The sequence below is a fragment of the Stenella coeruleoalba genome (assembly GCF_951394435.1).
Source record: "Stenella coeruleoalba genome assembly, chromosome: 5".
Taxonomy (NCBI): domain Eukaryota; kingdom Metazoa; phylum Chordata; class Mammalia; order Artiodactyla; family Delphinidae; genus Stenella; species Stenella coeruleoalba.
This window is the reverse complement of record NC_137150.1, coordinates 98,986,546-99,004,336: the sequence shown is the minus strand read 5'-3', so window position 1 is coordinate 99,004,336 and position 17,791 is coordinate 98,986,546. Positions and strand designations below refer to the sequence as shown.

General features: G+C 38.8%; 1 protein-coding gene across 1 annotated transcript in view; it reads left to right on the top strand.

Moving 5' to 3' along the window:
* The window catches only part of CRYBG3 (crystallin beta-gamma domain containing 3), a 114,093-nt gene that overhangs the window by 63,103 nt on the left and 33,199 nt on the right, over window positions 1–17,791 (top strand). The window contains exons 13-16 of the mRNA XM_079921991.1: window positions 7,256–7,398; window positions 7,504–7,630; window positions 8,543–8,575; window positions 13,997–14,109. Of these exons, the coding sequence (XP_079778117.1) occupies window positions 7,256–7,398; window positions 7,504–7,630; window positions 8,543–8,575; window positions 13,997–14,109 (416 nt within the window). The remainder of the gene's footprint in view (window positions 1–7,255; window positions 7,399–7,503; window positions 7,631–8,542; window positions 8,576–13,996; window positions 14,110–17,791) is intronic.

Below are 17,791 nucleotides of genomic sequence, written 5' to 3'. Positions count from 1 at the left end.
AGGGTGAAGAGGAAAGACAGGTGTTTCAGCAAGAGGTTAACATATAAAAAGGCAAGGATGTAAGCCAGTGGTTCTCAGCTGGGGGTGATCTTACCTAGGGGGCATTTGGCAGTGTCTGGAGACATTTTGGACTGTTATGACTTTGGGGCGGGGGGTGGTATGGCATGCTACTGACATCTAGCGGGTAGAGGCCAGGGAGGCTGCTAAACCCCTGCGATTCACTGAACAGCCCCCCACCACAAAGAATCATCAGCCTAAAATGCAAATAGTGCTGAGGTTGAGAAACCCTCATGTCAGTGAACCTGGTGTGTTTTGGAAATGCAGCAAAGTCGGGATATTAGGCAGAACTTTGGGAAGATGAATACAGAGGCAGATAACGAAGGGCCTTATATGCCATGTTGAGGAGCCCACACTTTTTTTCTTGACCTTCTTGGCATGAGGTGAAGAAGGTAAGTAAGCCTGGAGGCAGGAGGTCTAGAATGTTCCAGGACTCCAGGCAGAAGCTGATGTTAGAGAGTTCTGCAGGATATCAGGGCTTCTCAAATGTTGCTCATTTTTCTGACCAGCTCTGGAGACTTTTTTGGTGTGTTCAGAGGGGCATGTTTTCTCATAATTCAGGAGTTATACCACCGCAGTGTATTTCCAAAATAATCTTTACCCATATAAACTCTAAGCTATCTGGCATGGCCTCCAAAGCCTCCTTTAGAAGGAATTGATAATGAAGTGAAGGGTGATTATTGGGTCCACGTGGGCTTTGCATGAGCACAGGGGTTATGTGCTCTGTTCCTTAAGTTTCTGTCTGCCGGGGGCCACCAACACCACTGGTGCAAACCCTCACCTGTTCAGGCATGAGGAGCCCAAATGGGAGAGAAGCAGCACAGGGAACAGGAGAGCTTTTTTTTTTTCCCATGAGTGATCATTGTTAGTAAGAAAGTGAGTTGGAAACCGGTTCTACCAAAAAGAAATGTAACACAGTCCACTGAAGATTGGGCACTGAGTTTGCATGAGCAATGGATAGATAGCTTTTGAGGTATTTAGTTCACAATTCTAATGTACAAGGGCCACGGGTTTCCTCTACATAGCTACTCCTTACTTGAGCACTAAAAGGCAAGCCAGACAAAACACAATACAGCCTTTTTTTTCTTTTAGGTCATTGTGACCACACGCGTCGAGGAAGCTAAGGGTTGTGATTCAAAGCATCTTCCACCTAGTATTGAGTAATTTTTAAAATTTTCCCTCCTGATTTAAAAAAAAGAGTTGGGTGGAAGTGTTGCTCCTAGAAATGTTCAGCAGCGAATATGATGGTATCTTCCAAAGATGACTATGACTAAAACAAGCAAAACACAAACCAAAACCCCAAGATTTCACTAGTTGAACTCTCCCAATAGTAGAAAATGTAAAAATTAAAAATACTGTATAACTATGTAGCTAAAATTTTAGGAGATGTTTGATATAGACAGTCTATGATAAAATATATTGGAAAAATTAGCAGAGATTGGCATGTCAATTACCTCTGCAAACAAAAGTTTTGGGTATTTACAAAAATGATGTCACAGTTTTTGTACAAATAAGTACGACTTTCCTTCAAAGAAAATCTTTTTAAATTAGATTTTTAAAAAATTAGGACTATGGGGCTTCCCTGGTGGCACAGTGGTTAAGAATCCGCCTGCCAATGCAGGGGACAGGGGTTCAAGCCCTGGTCGGGGAAGATCCCACAGACCGCAGAGCAACTAAGCCCGTGCGCCACAACTATTGAAGCCCGCGCCCCTAGAGCCCGTGCTCCTCAACAAGAGAAGCCACTGCAGTGAGAAGCCCACGCACCGCGACGAAGAGTAGCCCCTGCTCGCGGCAGCTAGAGAAAGCCCACGCACAGCAACGAAGACCCAACACAGCCAAAAAAAAAAAAAAAAAAATTAGGACTAGTTTACCTTGTAAAGATGTTAGCATAATCCTCATTATAATAATCCTAACATTTTCAGGTACTTATTAATGGCTTTACATGCATACATGCACTTAATCTTCACAAAAATGAAGAGATAGAGACTCACGATTCCCATATTATAGATACAGAAGCTGAGGATCTAAGATGTTCAGTACTGTGCCCGAGTGTGGAGCTGTGATTTGAGGGGCAGTCTGTCTTACTCTAGAGCCCATGTCGTATTACCCATTTTCCTTTATTACAGAATGATTAGAGTAAAAAATTTAAGCACTTCAAGAGTAGAAAGCTGGAATTTCATTCAGCCAAAGGATTATTAGCATTTCATTTGTAGCTATAAATATATAGTTACTCTGCAGACTACTACACATGTATAAATATAAATAAATATTTACATAATTTTCAGATTATTTATAATTTAAATGTATGTTCACGAAAATGTTTTCAGATGAAATATTTTATACTCTCCAGGTATAGCATATAATTGGGGAGGAGTTCTTTTTTAAAAACCACTTTATTGAGGTATAAGTGACATGTAAAAATCTGTACATATTTTTTGTATACAACTGAGGAGTTTGGGAATAAGTATACACCCATGAAACCATCACCACCATCAAGGCCATAGACATAGCCATCTCCTCTCAGAGTTTCCTCGTGCCCTGTTTATAATTATTATTAATGTTTTTGTGCTGTAAGACACAACATAAGATCTACCCTCTGAAAATTTTAAATATATGATACAGTATTGTTAGAAATAGGATTTAAAGCTCTTGGGGTTGTCACCTATGTCAACCTATGTGATTAGCAGGCAGAGTTGATGTGAGACATCTTTTCCCCATGTAGACTCTCAGAGGTCTCTCACCTGGGAAGAGTGAAGCACTGCATTTAAGATCTAAGCTGAAATAATAGAAAATAGAGGACAGAAAAGTTGCATAACACAATGCAGTCTTCTAACATCCTGGCTGTAGTGCGTGGAACACTCTGGATCTGCGAAGGTCAGATTCTGGATATGTTCCTTAGGGATAATGTGATCTGTGTCATGGATTGCTTTGGAGAGGACAACCAGAAATGTGTTTCTAATTCCAAATGAGTCAGGCAGATATGTTGACTTGGAGTTGATTACTTTCTAAAGCGAAAAGGACCAGAAGGAATATAGCAGTATTTAGACTTCAGGGATTAAAGAAGGAATTTTTATTCCTTGGTTTCCTCTATAAAACTTTCTTGGGATGCTTGTTTTTCCTCAGTTTCATACTAGCCTAACTTCTGGATTTGCTTTTGATATGATTTTCAGACTTGGGGCCTCTTTTCAGATCTCTGAAACCAGGTGGTGTGCAGCAGACACTGTTATGTCTCCTAAATTAATGGATACACCAGATCCCAGCTGGTGTCTCGTATTACGCTGCCCACCCTGGGGGGTTGTAGCCTAAGAGTTCCAGGGCCCAATGAGCTGAGGGATTTTATGGAATTTAAGAATAATCAAATTACTGATCCTTAAGACTTATTTTTGGTCCTGAAGCAATGGCTCATTAGCTTGCTCTAACAGTGGGGAGTACTGTACCTGAAACCATATTAGACTACCCAGATTTTTCATTGGATTTAAGTTCTTTAAAAATACAAAACGGAGTACAGATTTGAGGTTGTTACATCATTATTCATCCTTCTGGAGCAACAGAGCTCCACTTAAATCTGTGTGACTTTCAAAGTTACTTGATAAATTTAAGTATTATGTAATTGTGCTTATAGTCAGAATGATAATAACCTAGAATAACCTAGTAACCTCACAGGACTTGTGTCCTGTGGCAGTCACCTCCTGAGCAAGGCAGTTAGAAGTTTTGGTTTTTTGTTTTTGTGTTTTCTGGCATATTTTATCCCATACTTTATACATGTGACCCTTGAGATTTAGCCCCAGATGAGTGGATTTGGCTTGGAGTTAAGAACTCTGACCAGCAGGGACACCATATTGATGGCAACTAGTCAACTGGATCAGATACTGTATATTTGGTAGGTTTGAGTGAAAAATGCAGAGGGGGTCAAAGACCAAAGCCTGGCTCAGAAACATACTTAGAAAAAGATGGAAGGCAGAAGCTACAAGGCATGAATACACAAAAGCAGGAGATTAAAAAAGAGAACGATGTCACTTAGGAGTCTCCTGTGGCCTTTGGCCACGTCTCTGGGAATGGTAGCCAGAGTAGGAAGGACACAAACTCAAGCCACATGAGTAAATTTATTTGTGAACCCATGTGCTGCCAGCACTTGTACTCGGCACTGCGTCCTGTGGCAGTGGGTCCCTCCTCCTCTGCTCAGCTCCCGGCTGCATCATTGCCAAATGGCCTGCGCCTTCAGCCTGCTTCCCAGCTCACCCTCCTCACTGCCGCCACTCTCCCACGACCCACACAGTAGGCTTTGTGCAAATCAGTGCTCAAGTAGAGTCCATGACACCGTAACACAAGTGATTTCTCAATGAAAAGGCACAGTCCCAGCACATGTGCACATATCTGTGCTTGTCTTTGTCCCGTTTCACTCCAGCGTGACGCAGTGACCCATGGTTTATGTCAGCTTATCCCCACTCAATTCCTACAACCCTAACAGGGAGTAGAGAACAGTTGTAGGGGCAGAGGAGATAAAAGCAGAGATGGAGCGTTCCAGAATCACCAGAGTATGGGAGGAGGGGTCCACGTGTGAGAGCTGCTGAAGACCTGCCCATTGTCATGGGGCCTGACTTGGTCGGCAGCTGTTGATACCAGTTCCTGACCAGGACCCAGATGGGCGCCTTCAGTTGTCATTACCGCATTGTATTCTCACAGCCGCCTGGAGCTATTTACACACTTTCAGGTTGCAAGAAACAGAGGCATGTTCGTGTTCCTTGGATGATGGAAGTTTATGTTGTCAATATAACCAGGTTTGTTGATGTGGCGCCCAGGCTGTAAAATGTCATTGGGGAGGCTTGTCCTGGACACCTTAAGGCAAATCTCTTCTAGGATGTTGAAGCCTTGATTTAATATATGTATATTCTAGATTTGTGTCTGGAAAATGGCAGATCTATATCTGTAACAAGATAGATATAGACATCTGTGTATATGTGCACGTATATGTATATATATGAGTATATATACACATATATATGTAAAATAAGGGTTTAAGGGGAGCTCAAAAGAGATAACAAGTGCAAGTGTTTTGAAAAGTGTTCTATTAATAAAATGAGGGATGGTGGGAGTCATGAAGAGTAAATCCACCCTGCTCCCGTTTTCTTGAGAACCATGAGAAAGTAATGAAGGTGACAGGTGTTCTCAGGTTGCACATGTTTACTCTCAAGCAGGAATTGAGAACACGAATATGGGTTAGAAATTATTTTATAATAAAAATTTCTGGTAAAAAGCCTTTATCTTTGAAAATTTCAAATGAAATTTGACCCAGCTGTGTTAGCAGTTTTTAAATCCTTCAAACTTGACAAGTTGTAAGTGCAAGAGAATTTTTTTTTAAATGTATTTTCTTTCTCTCCTCATAGGTGCTTTGTTTTTATTGGACACTGTTTTGCTTGTTCATGTAAAATGAATGGTTATACTAGAAATCTTAGATAATATTTATAATAATAATCATAATGAGAAATTTGATAGTGTTTGAGATGTATAGAAGCTGATAACTTTTTTCCATAGGTCTAAGACTTGAGTTACAAACAATGAAATATAGTAGGCAGAAAGGAAGAGTCTTTGTTTTTTTAAAAAATATATTTATTTATTTACTTGGCTGTGTCAGGTCTTTAGGTACAGCACGCGGGATCTTTAGCTGCGGCACGTGGGAATCTTTTAGTTGGGGTATGCAGGATCTAGTTCCCTGACCAGGGATTGAACCGCGGCCCCCTGCATTGGGAGTGCAGTTTTAGCCACTGGACCACCAAGGAAGTCCCTCTTGTTTTGTTTTTTTAATGCATTCTGTATTTTCCATTTAAAAATATACCTATTATAAAGTTTTGAAAAAAATATAGGGTAAAATTGTTCAACTTCTGGACCCAAAGTTAACCAGTCTTGGTATTTTCTTTTTTTTCTTCTAGTCTTTTTTTGATGAAAGTTGGGGTTTTTTTGAGAACTTGTAATCTTACCAAGTTTTTAAGTTTTAGTTTTTGTCCTACTGTTTCATCCTTACATTTATATCTGACAGTAATTAAGAGTTTAGAGTAGACAAATAGACAGATTTGGACTCAAATTGAATCTCTGCCACTCAGTAGCTGTGTTATATCAGGCAAGTTACTCAGTTTTGTTAGCTGTAAAATGGGAGTGATAGTAATATAATCACATTGGAAATAAGGCATGTAAAGCTCCTGGCCACTAGTAAGTGTATGATATAATTTTTAACTGTTAGCTTGTTAAAAACTCTGCTTAAGTATTTATTCCATCAAGCACTGGATGCATAAAGGTTTATGTTTGTAAATCTTTGGGGCATTTACACTTTTTACAGCTTTTCGCTATGATAAATAATTCATCTTTGCATATAAATTGGCTATCATTTAGTTTTAGGAAACTTAAGAAAAAAGGAATTTCAGACTCAAAGAATGTAATCAATTTCAGTCTTTTAAATATATATCTAAATTATTTTCTAAAGTAGCTGTAAAATTTATATTTCCACCAGGAACGTTCCCTGGTAAAACTGGGTTTTTAGATCTTTCTTAACTTAAAAAGTGAAATTGTATCTGTTTTAATTTGAATTTCTTCATTTTTATGAGTGAAATTATACATTTGTTTGTTTTTAACATTAATCTTTTTTGTGAATTATGTGTGCCTTTTGCTGATGGTCAAGTTGGGTCTTAGAATCTTTCTGTTATTTTTGTTTTAAATATGCCGTCTGACTATACAGAGATGTCCTCTGATTTTAATTTTTAAAGAACAATTTTTTTGTCAAGCGGATTTTATTTTTTCTGTTACATTTAAGCTCATAAAATCCTCTCCCACAATGCCCACAGTACATTGTGTGTTTACTTCTCGGTTCATATGGCTTTTGCTTTTTAGGCATAAGTGAGACTTTAGTTTCCTTTACATTTAGTGTCATATGTGATAGTCTGTAAGTCCTGGCAATTTACTAACTGTTGACTAATTTCCAATTTCATAAAAATGTGTTTTCCTGATTAAAGTAAATTCAGACTTATTTTTTTTCTTTAAAGTATATAGGAGTAGTGACTATTAAAATTGTTTTCAGTGCCATTTAAAATTCTTCCTGGATTTATTTGTGTGAAAATCATCCCACAAGTATGTGAAAATTTGCTAAAATACAGCAATCCGTAAAACAAAATACCATTGTTCTCCTAAACTTTCCTCTTCTTCCTTTTAGAATTTCATAGAATCTTCTATCACACTGTTTGAATCTGATCTAGAAAGTGGAAAGTTTATTGACATTACAAATCAGGAAATTTCTGACTTAGAAGAAATGGGTTTTGGCAGTGAAACAAGATCCATTCACGTTAAAAGTGGCGTGTAAGTTGTCTCCTATTCTGAGAACCTAGAGCTTCTTTGGTGTTTAAAATTATTGGTTGCTCGATTCTGTGTCACCTCAGTTCTTTTTACTTTTTATCCTGCTAGATGGGTTGCCTACCAGCAGAAGTTCTTCTGTGGAGAACAATACATTTTAGAGAAAGGGAAATACAAATGCTTTTTTGACTGGGGAGGATCAAATAATATAATCATGTCAATACGACCTATCCAACTGGTGAGTTAAATGTGAACATAACCAATGCCAGTGACATGTAATGGCATACAATTGAACACATGGAACAGGCTTTTGTAAAAGTGGAGCTGTTGGATTATTTTGTATGTATCTATAGAGAAAATGAAACAGCATATGGATTTCTGCAGATTCCATAGAGAGCTAGTAGATTGGCATTAGCACCTCGATGATTAGGTACTCTGTAATTTGATCAGTTCATTCAGTAGCATTTATTTAGTGCCTTTGCTGTGTCAGACAGGACTGATCACTGGAGATGAAAGATGAATAAGACTGCCCTGTCTCAGTCTCTTAGAGAAGACAGGCATATGCACAATTGCTTATGGTATGACTAGTGAGGAAATGAAGTGTGTAGGCAGTGCTGAGGGACCAGGGGAAGGGAGAATGGAGAGCCTGGGGAGCTGGGGACCATGCCTCTCCTCAAGAAGAGGATGCATTGAGTCGTGTCTTAGAGGATAAAAGCAATTTTGCCAGGAAGGGAAGTGGGGCAGAAAAGGCAGTTCACCAAGAGGGAATCATCTCCTCATGTGCAAAATTACGAAGTTATGAAAGAGTGTGGCCAGTGTGGTTAATAACAAACACTGCAGAACAATAGGGTGCCCAGGAGATAGTGACGGGAAAGAGAATGTTGGCAAGTTCAGACTCTATCTTTCTGATGGACTATTGGGGCACATTTTTCTTCTAGCTATAATATTACTCAAAATGAATTAGTAATAAACATTAAAATTATTATAAGCTAATTTAGTAGGTTATATGAGGGTCCTAACCAGTTCAAGGAATCTAGTAAATTGGTCAGACCATATATTTTTTCATTTTTCAAAGGAGATTTTCAGCACTTTCAAAGACAACTGTGATTATACAATTATAATTTTTAAAATGTTTTAATGTATGTTTCAGGAACCACTTGGGATAAATGAGCCTCCACATTTGGTATGTTTAAAAATATTCTTAACTTATAATTGTTAAATTGTGTACTAAAAATGTATGCCCTTTCTCTCAAGTCTATCCCTTTCCCTCAGATAACTTTTATGGGTCTGTATGGCAGGGCAGTTTCTGTTGTCCTAGGAACCTGTGAGCACAAGAGTGCCCATCTTTGTTACTGATCATATTGGCCTGGATTTGTCACGGTTCCTTTCTTTTTCTCCTACTAGAGCTTCAGCACTGACCACTTTGGGTTCGTCTTGAACCTCTGCCACTCCTTCCTTCCTGTTGCCCATCCATTCTTCAGTGTCACATTCGTATTCAGCACAGTACGTTATGCTGACTGGAGGAGCAGACTTACCAGGGAGAAATGGCATGCTTATTATGTAAATGTAATTCTAATACCTAAATCACATATTCCTTAAAAGCACAGATAAAACTGCAACCCCGCTCCTTTATTTCTAGTGTGTTAATGGTTTGAAGGATTGGGTAATACTCTGGAGCCTAATGTTTGTTTATTATCCATTGAGGGCTAGAAATTGTGCTTATTTAATGCTTCTGATAACTCTGTGAGGTCAGGATTTATTCCCATTTATTAATGAGAAAGCAAAGATTTAGAATTTAAGTAAGCATCATTTCACACAGCTAGAAGTAGCAAAAGAGGCATTTTCTTCAGTATCTAATTCCAAGATTTTACGTCAAAGAAAGACATATCATGATATGAGCGGTACAACCACAAAAGAAAGGGGATGAGTTACAGTGCTTCCTCTGTCTCATTTTAAATAACCAATTTAGAAAAATTTCTTCAGAAAACCAAATACAATGATTAATTTTTAATATTTGACATTTGCTAGTTTTACATAAGGCTGAATCTTTTTCTCTGAGTGTGTATGTTTTTCGTGTTCATGTCAGTGTTTATATATTTCAAATCAGCTTAGTTTAACTGTGATTCTGTTCACAATGCTTCCAGGTTTTATTATTTTCCGATTAGCTCAGGCCTATTGGGAACATTTCCTCTCTGAATATAACTCAGTTGCTGTTCTGGAGACACTTCCTGCCAGCTCTTTATTTTGAATCTTAGAAAACTCTGACTGTGGACTTTCAAAGCACTTTTTCACATGCATCAACACAACCTGAGTAGATAAAGAGGTAAACCAGGATAATTCCAAACTGCACATTCTCTGAGTTTTAAGTGCAGATAAAAAAATCACATTCTTTTAAGCTCTGTTTCTCCCCCTCCTACATCCCTGTTCTTTCTTATGAACTTCCTTGTTTGGGGCAGATTGCTCAGAGGATTTACAGCCCAACTTGAAGAGAAAGTAAGCAGCAGCAAACACCCAGTGAAATTGGCCCTGTTTAATTTTCTCAGTAAAGCTCAGCCATTGCCTTGTGAAATAAAGGTCTCTGACTAGTGTATGACAGCTGGATATTTGGTAACATGCAGACAAAGCCTCCTTAGTTTACCCAGTATCGAAGCCCTTATTATTTCCATTGGACCAAATATTCAGAAAGTTGTGCTTGTTTTCATTTACCCAAATGAAAACAAACAGATCTTGGCTGATAGTCTGGTTCCATTCAGTAAGTAGAAGGTATTTTCTCCTTCGCAAGTAGTTGTGATAGGTTGACGATGCAGAAGCCGTGTTCATTTGGGGTAATTTCCCTATCTAAGGTACAAGGAGGAAGTTACATCTCAAGTTCAAGTGAGAGAGGGAATTCTTGTCTGCTGGTGATTTGAAAGGAAACCTCAAGCCACTTAAGGGAAAAGCCAGAAGATATATGTGTGTAGAAATTAATATATAGCATGAGAGTTATGCTAATAAAAATATTATTGCTGATGTGTAAGCATATTATGATGATATATGTCTTTTTTGGGACACAGAACATCACCTTTTATTGAGAAGATTATTTTTTCCCGTGGCTGAAGATTGATCACCAAGTCTGATTGCCAACTCACAATATTTGATACAGTGACAGGACCATTACAGAGTTCTTCATAGCAGCTGGCATTTTATTTTTGTTTTTATTTTTTCCCAAACAAAACAAACAGAATGTGGATTATGTCCAGAATGTCCTCATCTCTCTCTTTTAGCAAGTCCTGAGTATCAGAAATCTCACTAGATTAAATCTCATAAAAGTGAGTTTCGTTTCTAGAGAGGCTGTAGTCAGGCATCCATTCTCTAGAAATTCTAACCAGTTCCCCACTTTGACCCAACCAAGGACCTTTCTTTCCTGGAATCTTTTAAAAGTCCATTTGCAAATATAATTAGAAGTTTGGATTTCTTTAAGTACTGAGCCCTCTGTTCCATTTTATACATGATTCTAGCTGAGAAAAAGCAACTGAATATTTTCTTCTATTGGATAATTTGGCCAAATTGAATTTTAGAGCGATCACAGGATCTTTAACAGTGGTGGTTACTGTTATCATGTATGGAGGAGAAGTAAACAATAGTTTTAGTCAAATATCAGTAAGATTCAAGAGCAGTAGAGGAAAACATTTTTTTGGTACTACGACCAGATCATTTTTATAGAATCCAGAGACCAGAAATATTCAGGAAGTAGTACTTATCTAAGTAAAGAAAGCCTTCTATGAGTAAACAGGGAAGTAAGATTATTATTGAATATGTAACGAATGTGAAAACTACATAGCACTGCATTATGAGACAATGTGATGTAATGGAAGAGTGGAAACAAAACTGTTCTTTGTTTAACAATCAGTACATTTATTTGAAGGAAGTCCAAAGGGCTGCAGAAAGTCTTGTTTAGACAGGATAGAATGTTTCTCAGAGAAGTTATTTTAGCATTGGAATAAATAAAATTACGTTCAAAAATTATTCTGATATTGTGGAATAAATTGAGAAAGCACAACTGTTGTTCAGTAATTAAGTTCTTGAGGTTTTAGTTTGTCATATTGAAGAACTATTACGTCTATTTCTATATATCGTAAATGAAAAGTACATAGTAAACAAAGGATCTCTACAAAATTTTCATCATAAAGAGGTGATAATATCTGCTTCAAAGGGTAGTTCTAAAGAAGATAAAAGATAGATATGTGAAAAGGCACCTTGGAAACCAGTGATACACTGTTGTTGTTTTTTTCTTCTTCCATACAGTTCCATTTGGTGCTGGTAGGGATTAAGCCATGCTCACATGGCACGGAGGAATGGGCATAGTTCGAAATAAACTCATTTCTTGTTCAACTGACTATTCATCTGTGTTCTAAGCCAAGTTGTTAATTTATTCTCCATTAACCTGGAAAGGAAACCAAAGTAGTGAGTCATCCAGCTAGCTTTTCACAGGACTTATTCTCACCAAGGTACTGCCACTTAATTTCACCAAGGGTAGAAACCACAGATTCATTATTATAATTAGAAAGTGCAGAGTTGGTTTCGGGTGGTCCATCCTCAGAACATTATTATGAGAATTATTCTGTTCTGAGGCATTTGTAAGGTACTCAGAATGAGGGGTTACTTTTCTGGGGTTGGACAAATCCTGAGTGAACTGTGTATCAATACCATATCTCATTTGGGGGGTAAAAATAAACTCAGGTCAGTATTAAGTCCTTTTTTTAAAATTTGGGTTAAGAGTATTTTAAATCATCAAATCAAAACAGTACTTCATGGCAGAGTGAGTGTGTGTATGTGTGTGAATTTTAATGCTTCTGAGTGTGACAACTGAGACTAAAAAGTAGAGGTGGCTGTTACTACATCAACTGCAATATGATTAGCTTGCATCGTCAGTTGTCCAGGATTTGACATTTCACGACTTCATGATGAAATACTGAAGTGTAAATCTTAGGCTCAGCAATATGAATATAATTAATTCAACAAACTGGGAATACACGTAGTGAATCAGACAACCGTGATCTCTGTTCTCATGTGCTGTTTCTGATCCTTATTGTGAATAAAGATAATATTTGCCTGTAGGAGAAATTACTCCACATTTTTGGGAGTTAAATGTGATTTACTTTTTAGCCTCATGTTTTATAAACCTTTAAGTTAAAAAACATAGTCTGAAAAACCACTAACTAAAATATATGCTCTTATCAAGGAATCCAGGGCAGTGTGCCTGGACATGTAGAATTGTTCTTATACAGGGAATCAGTCGTTCCAGAGGTTTGTATTGTTTTGGACTTGCGTTTTCTTTCTATCCCCTGTATCCACCAAAGGACCATGATGTAGGAACTTGATGGATCACGCTTCCTTAAGGCAGGGAGTCCCTTGGTGTTTGAATGCTCCAAATAGAGCCTCGTTTCACATTAGGAAATCGTATTGTGCAAAAGCCCCGGTTGGTCGGGGGGAATGGGTTCTCTCGGCTTTCTGGTTTTGGCTTCGCTTTGATATCAGACCTAGCAAGGTCAGAGCAGAATGAGCTAGCTAAGAAACAATTCCTCAGAACTCAGAGACCACCCGCCTCTAAGAGGACCCTTGGGACAATGAAGCTGAACTTTAGCTGCTCAAAGAAGCCTTGTTCTCCAGGACAGCCGTGGCGGGAGAGAGGGCGGTGCTGTAGATGATCATGATGCGCTCTCAGCTGCGACGCAGGCCTCTTGGTGCCGGGTGGATCTGTGGGCCATGTTATGTCAAGGCTCCACTGTATCATGAAATATTTATAGGCCTCATTCATTTTTTCTTACTTATTGGAGATCCAAGGCCACTAGTGTTGCAGATTATTATATCTCTGGTCTAAAGGGAATTAGAGTTGAGACTTCATGAATTTTCCTTGACAAGAAGGACTAAAGCAGAAACGTACTTATATAAAGCTGTAAGCTGTGCATTTAAGGTGCTCTTCAGTAAACTGGAACCTGTAAGCTGAAATATATGGCACAGACATCTTTCTTCACCATAAATCTTCCACTGATCCCATCATTATTGTCTTCTCTGCCATCTGCTCCTGTGGTCTCACAGTCACCCTCATGCTCTCTTACGAGCATGCGCTTGTGCTTTCTCCGTCTCCCTTTTATTAACTGCGGATCAAGAAGGCTTGGGGAGAGAAAAGGCATAGCCACCACACCTCATACCACTCCAAACCGCCTTCATGTTTAGCACTAAATTGCTTCTTATTTTACACATGTAGTCTCACCATAGGGGATAATAATTGCTTGATACAATGGGCAAGGACCACATTTTAGTAGAGGAGGGACTCTGATTTACTCTTATAGGTAGAATTATTTTCCAGGCCTCTGTGCCCAGCATCTGATGCAAGAGATGGATGGAAATGATAAATAAATCTTGACACTTCTGGCAAATACATAAGGGGAAAAAATTGAGTTTAAGGAGAATGTCATCCTTAACATGGATTCCTTGTTAATAAAACACGAGTCGAGTATTTTGCTGAATTCTTGTAAGTACATGAAATGGAAGGTTTTCATTTGCTTTGTGATGATGTCAAGCAACTGTTTTCTGTTTCATTGTTGTGTTGTTGCTCTTATAGCTCAAAGCATTCAGTAAACCAGGGTTCCAAGGTGAATGTAGAGATTTTACCAAAGAAATTTCGGATTTGACTTCACCATTCACGCCATGTTCTTTTAAAGTTCTTCGGGGTTGGTAAGTATGCTTACGGAATGATTTCTGCTGTTGTTTACATAACTAAATTGCTTTTAAATTTGCAGAGATTTAACTTTATTTTTTGCGTATACAGTGAAATAAACATATTTAATCATTAGTCAACTGCTAATTTGCCTATATGATCTTTGCCCAGCTTGTATTACAAGCTACTGTGAGATAGAATGCTGATTAGCCAACATTGGGAGCATTTTTGGTGGGGTTTTTTTTTCTCATTGTTATCTTAGATTATTTCCTAAATGTTTTGAATGTTTATATTGTGTGTTTACTGTGTAGTATAATAGAATGCTATAAAAATTAGCATTTTTGTCCAGATAAGACATATTATTCCTAAATTTAAAAAAAAACATAAAAAACTTTTTGTTTGTTTAAAGTATTCATTGTCCCCATTTCACAGATGAGGAGCCCTGATTCAGAGTTAGTTTCCCAAGGTCACACACCAAATGTCAGACCCAGGATTGTTGGGCCGTTTTGTTTTTTTTTTTTTTTTCCTGTGTTCTTCCAACTGTGGCAACGTACTGGACCTTTCTCACATGTATATGAGACTGTATGTGATTCTCAACTTATATTCTAACATATATTCCTTTTTTTTTTAACATCTTTATTGGAGTATAATTGCTTTACAATGGTGTGCTAGTTTCCGCTTTATAACAAAGTGAATAAGTTATACATATACACATGTTCCCGTATCTCCTCCCTCTTGCGTCTCCCTCCCTCCCACCCTCCCTGTTCCACCCCTCTAGGACATATATTCTATGTATCATTTTTTATTGTGGTACAATATGTATAACATGAAATTTATCATTTTAGCCACTTTTAAGTGTATGTATCTTTACAGTGGCATCTCTGTATGTCAAGTATCTACCTAATAACTCATCAAAGTCTCTCTTCTCCCTTCAAAATATATTGGATTCATCCGTTCTCCTCCGTTTCTCTTGAACTGGTAGAGGGGTCCTATCTTCCACTTGAGGAATTTCAGTCCCCTAATGAGCCACACTCCAGTGTCATCTTTTTGTTTTTTAATTAATTAATTAATTTTTTGGCTGCATTGGGTCTTCGTTGCTGTGTGCGGGCTTTCTCTAGTTGTGGCAAGCGGGGGCTACTCTTTGTTGTGGTGCGCGGGCTTCTCATTGGAGTGGCTTCTCCTGTTGCGGAGCACAGGCTCTAGGCACGCAGGATTCAGTAGTTGTGGCACACGGACTTCAGTAGTTGTGCTCATGGACTCTAGAGCACAGGCTCAGTAGTTGTGGCGCACGGGCTTAGTTGCTCCGCGGCACGTGGGATCTTCCTGGACCAGGGCTTGAACCCTTGTCCCCTGAATTGGCAGGCAGATTCTTAACCACTGCGCCACAAGGGAAGTCCCCCAGTGTCATCTTATTTCCAGTGTTTACCACAAACCAATCATAGCCCAGTTATTTGTCCCAAAGTCCAGCTTAATATTTTACTACTCTTCTTTAAATCCCACTCATTCTCTAATACCAGTCAGATCAAGTTCAAACTCTTCCTTTTCCAGGATTTACCATCGATGAGTCTCATTTTCCATATCCATACTCCATTTTATCCTTGTACTATCCTCCTTTCCTCCTGTCTTTGGGCATTTCCTCAGCTATGTGTTTTCCTCCTTACCATCTGTACCAGGGGTCAGCAGACATTTTCTGCAAAGGGCCAGGTAGTAGATATTTTCAGTTTTGTGGGCCATACAGGCTTTGTCCCAGATACTCAGCAGTGCCACTGTAGCACCAAAGCAGCCATAGGCAATACATAAACGAATGAGCATCGCTGTGTTCCAGTGAAACTCTGTTCATGAATGTTGAGATTTGAATTGTATATAATATTTGCATATCACAAAATCTTCTTTTAATTTTTTAAAACCATTTAAAAATGCAAAAATCAGTCTTAGCTTGTGAACTGTTGGAAAACTGGCTATGAGGTGGATGTGGCCTACATGCTGTAGTTTGCTAACCCCCGCTCTGTATCAAACGTGGTAGGTTTCAGGTAAATCTAGCAGGTGTTATTTGGTTGGCCTACACACTGTTTAAAAAGTTTTTTGGGGGCTTCCCTGGTGGCGCAGTGGTTGAGAGTCCGCCTGCCGATGCAGGGGACGCGGGTTCGTGCCCCGGTCCGGGAAGATCCCACGTGCCGCGGAGCAGCGGGGCCCATGAGCCATGGCCGCTGAGCCTGTGCCTCCGGAGCCTGTGCTCCGCAACGGGAGAGTCCACAGCAGTGAGAGGCCCGCGTACCGCAAAAAAAAAAAAAAAAAAAAAAAGAAGTAGTTTTTTGTATCAATACTTAAGTTTAGAATATTTTTCAGAAGAACCTGTTTTTCACCATCCCTTTAAAAATCAGAAGATTTGGAAACTCTGGGGAAACATTCACGTTTGGTGATAATTAGCTGGTGTTGAGTAGAGGCATAAGTGCTCCCCAGTGTACCATAGGATATATTGCCAATTTGTTTTTTTTTTTTTTTTTTTTTTTTTTGCGGTACTCGGGCCTCTCACTGTCGTGGCCTCTCCCGTTGCGGAGCACAGGCTCCGGACGCGCAGGCCCAGCCGCTCCGCGGCATGCGGGATCCTCCCGGACCGGGGCACAAACCCGTGTCCCCCGCATCGACAGGCGGACTCTCAACCACTGCGCCACCAGAGAAGCCCTGCCCATTTTTTTTCATCTGGTACACTAGTCATTTATATTACGTGCCTGACCTCCTGCAGGTACGTAAGTTCGTGAACCCTGCTTAATACTAACCTGCATATATGTTTTTAAGGTTCAGTCCATCCTCATTCCCTCTGTTAACCTTCTTGATTAACCCTAAATAAAACAGTCTTTTCCCTTTCTGATTTCCTATAACTCTTACTACTTTGAACCTCTCTGTATCTGTTACTGTTCTTATACTTACTTCCAAGAAGGATATGAAAGTTTTACAATGTGAAAACACATAAAGTAGGACACGGTTAGTTAAATAGATGATCTGCAACTTAGTGAGAAATATGTATATCAAGGGCCTGAGATAGTCTTGTTCCTAGTATTTGAGTTTTCTTCTCTAAGAAAAAAGAAAGTATTTTGCAAGATATAGTTTAAATTTTCTGATAAAAGGAAGCACTGAAGTTGTTTTTGGAGGGGAATGTTTTTGTCCTAGACACTGAAGTCTAGGACAAATTAGTCATATGTGTTGCTTCATGTAGGAAATGTATATGTTATTTACTTATAAATATATATATATATATATAATTTATACATATTTTTCAGTATAATGTGTGTGTGTGTGTGTATATATATATATAATTTATATACACAGTTGTCCCTTGATATCTGTGAGGGATTGTTTCCAGGAGTCCCCATATATACCAAAATCCGTGGATGCTCAAGGCCCTTATATAAAGTGGCTGACAACAGTCGGGCCTCTGTATCTGCAGGTAGGAAACCTGTAGATACAGAGGGCCAACTACATACAAAATGTACATTTTATTTACATATTTTATTTAGATTTATGTGTAATTTATTAAACTGTAGTTTTAATAAAAGAATACAGGAACCATGGTGATAAAAGAATACAGGAACCAGTACCGGGGATGCTTCAGAGATGAGGATTTGAGCCCAGTTCACCACTATGTAATCTCAAGCAAATTGGACCATTTCTCTGAACCTCAGTTTCCTCCTGTGTAAATGT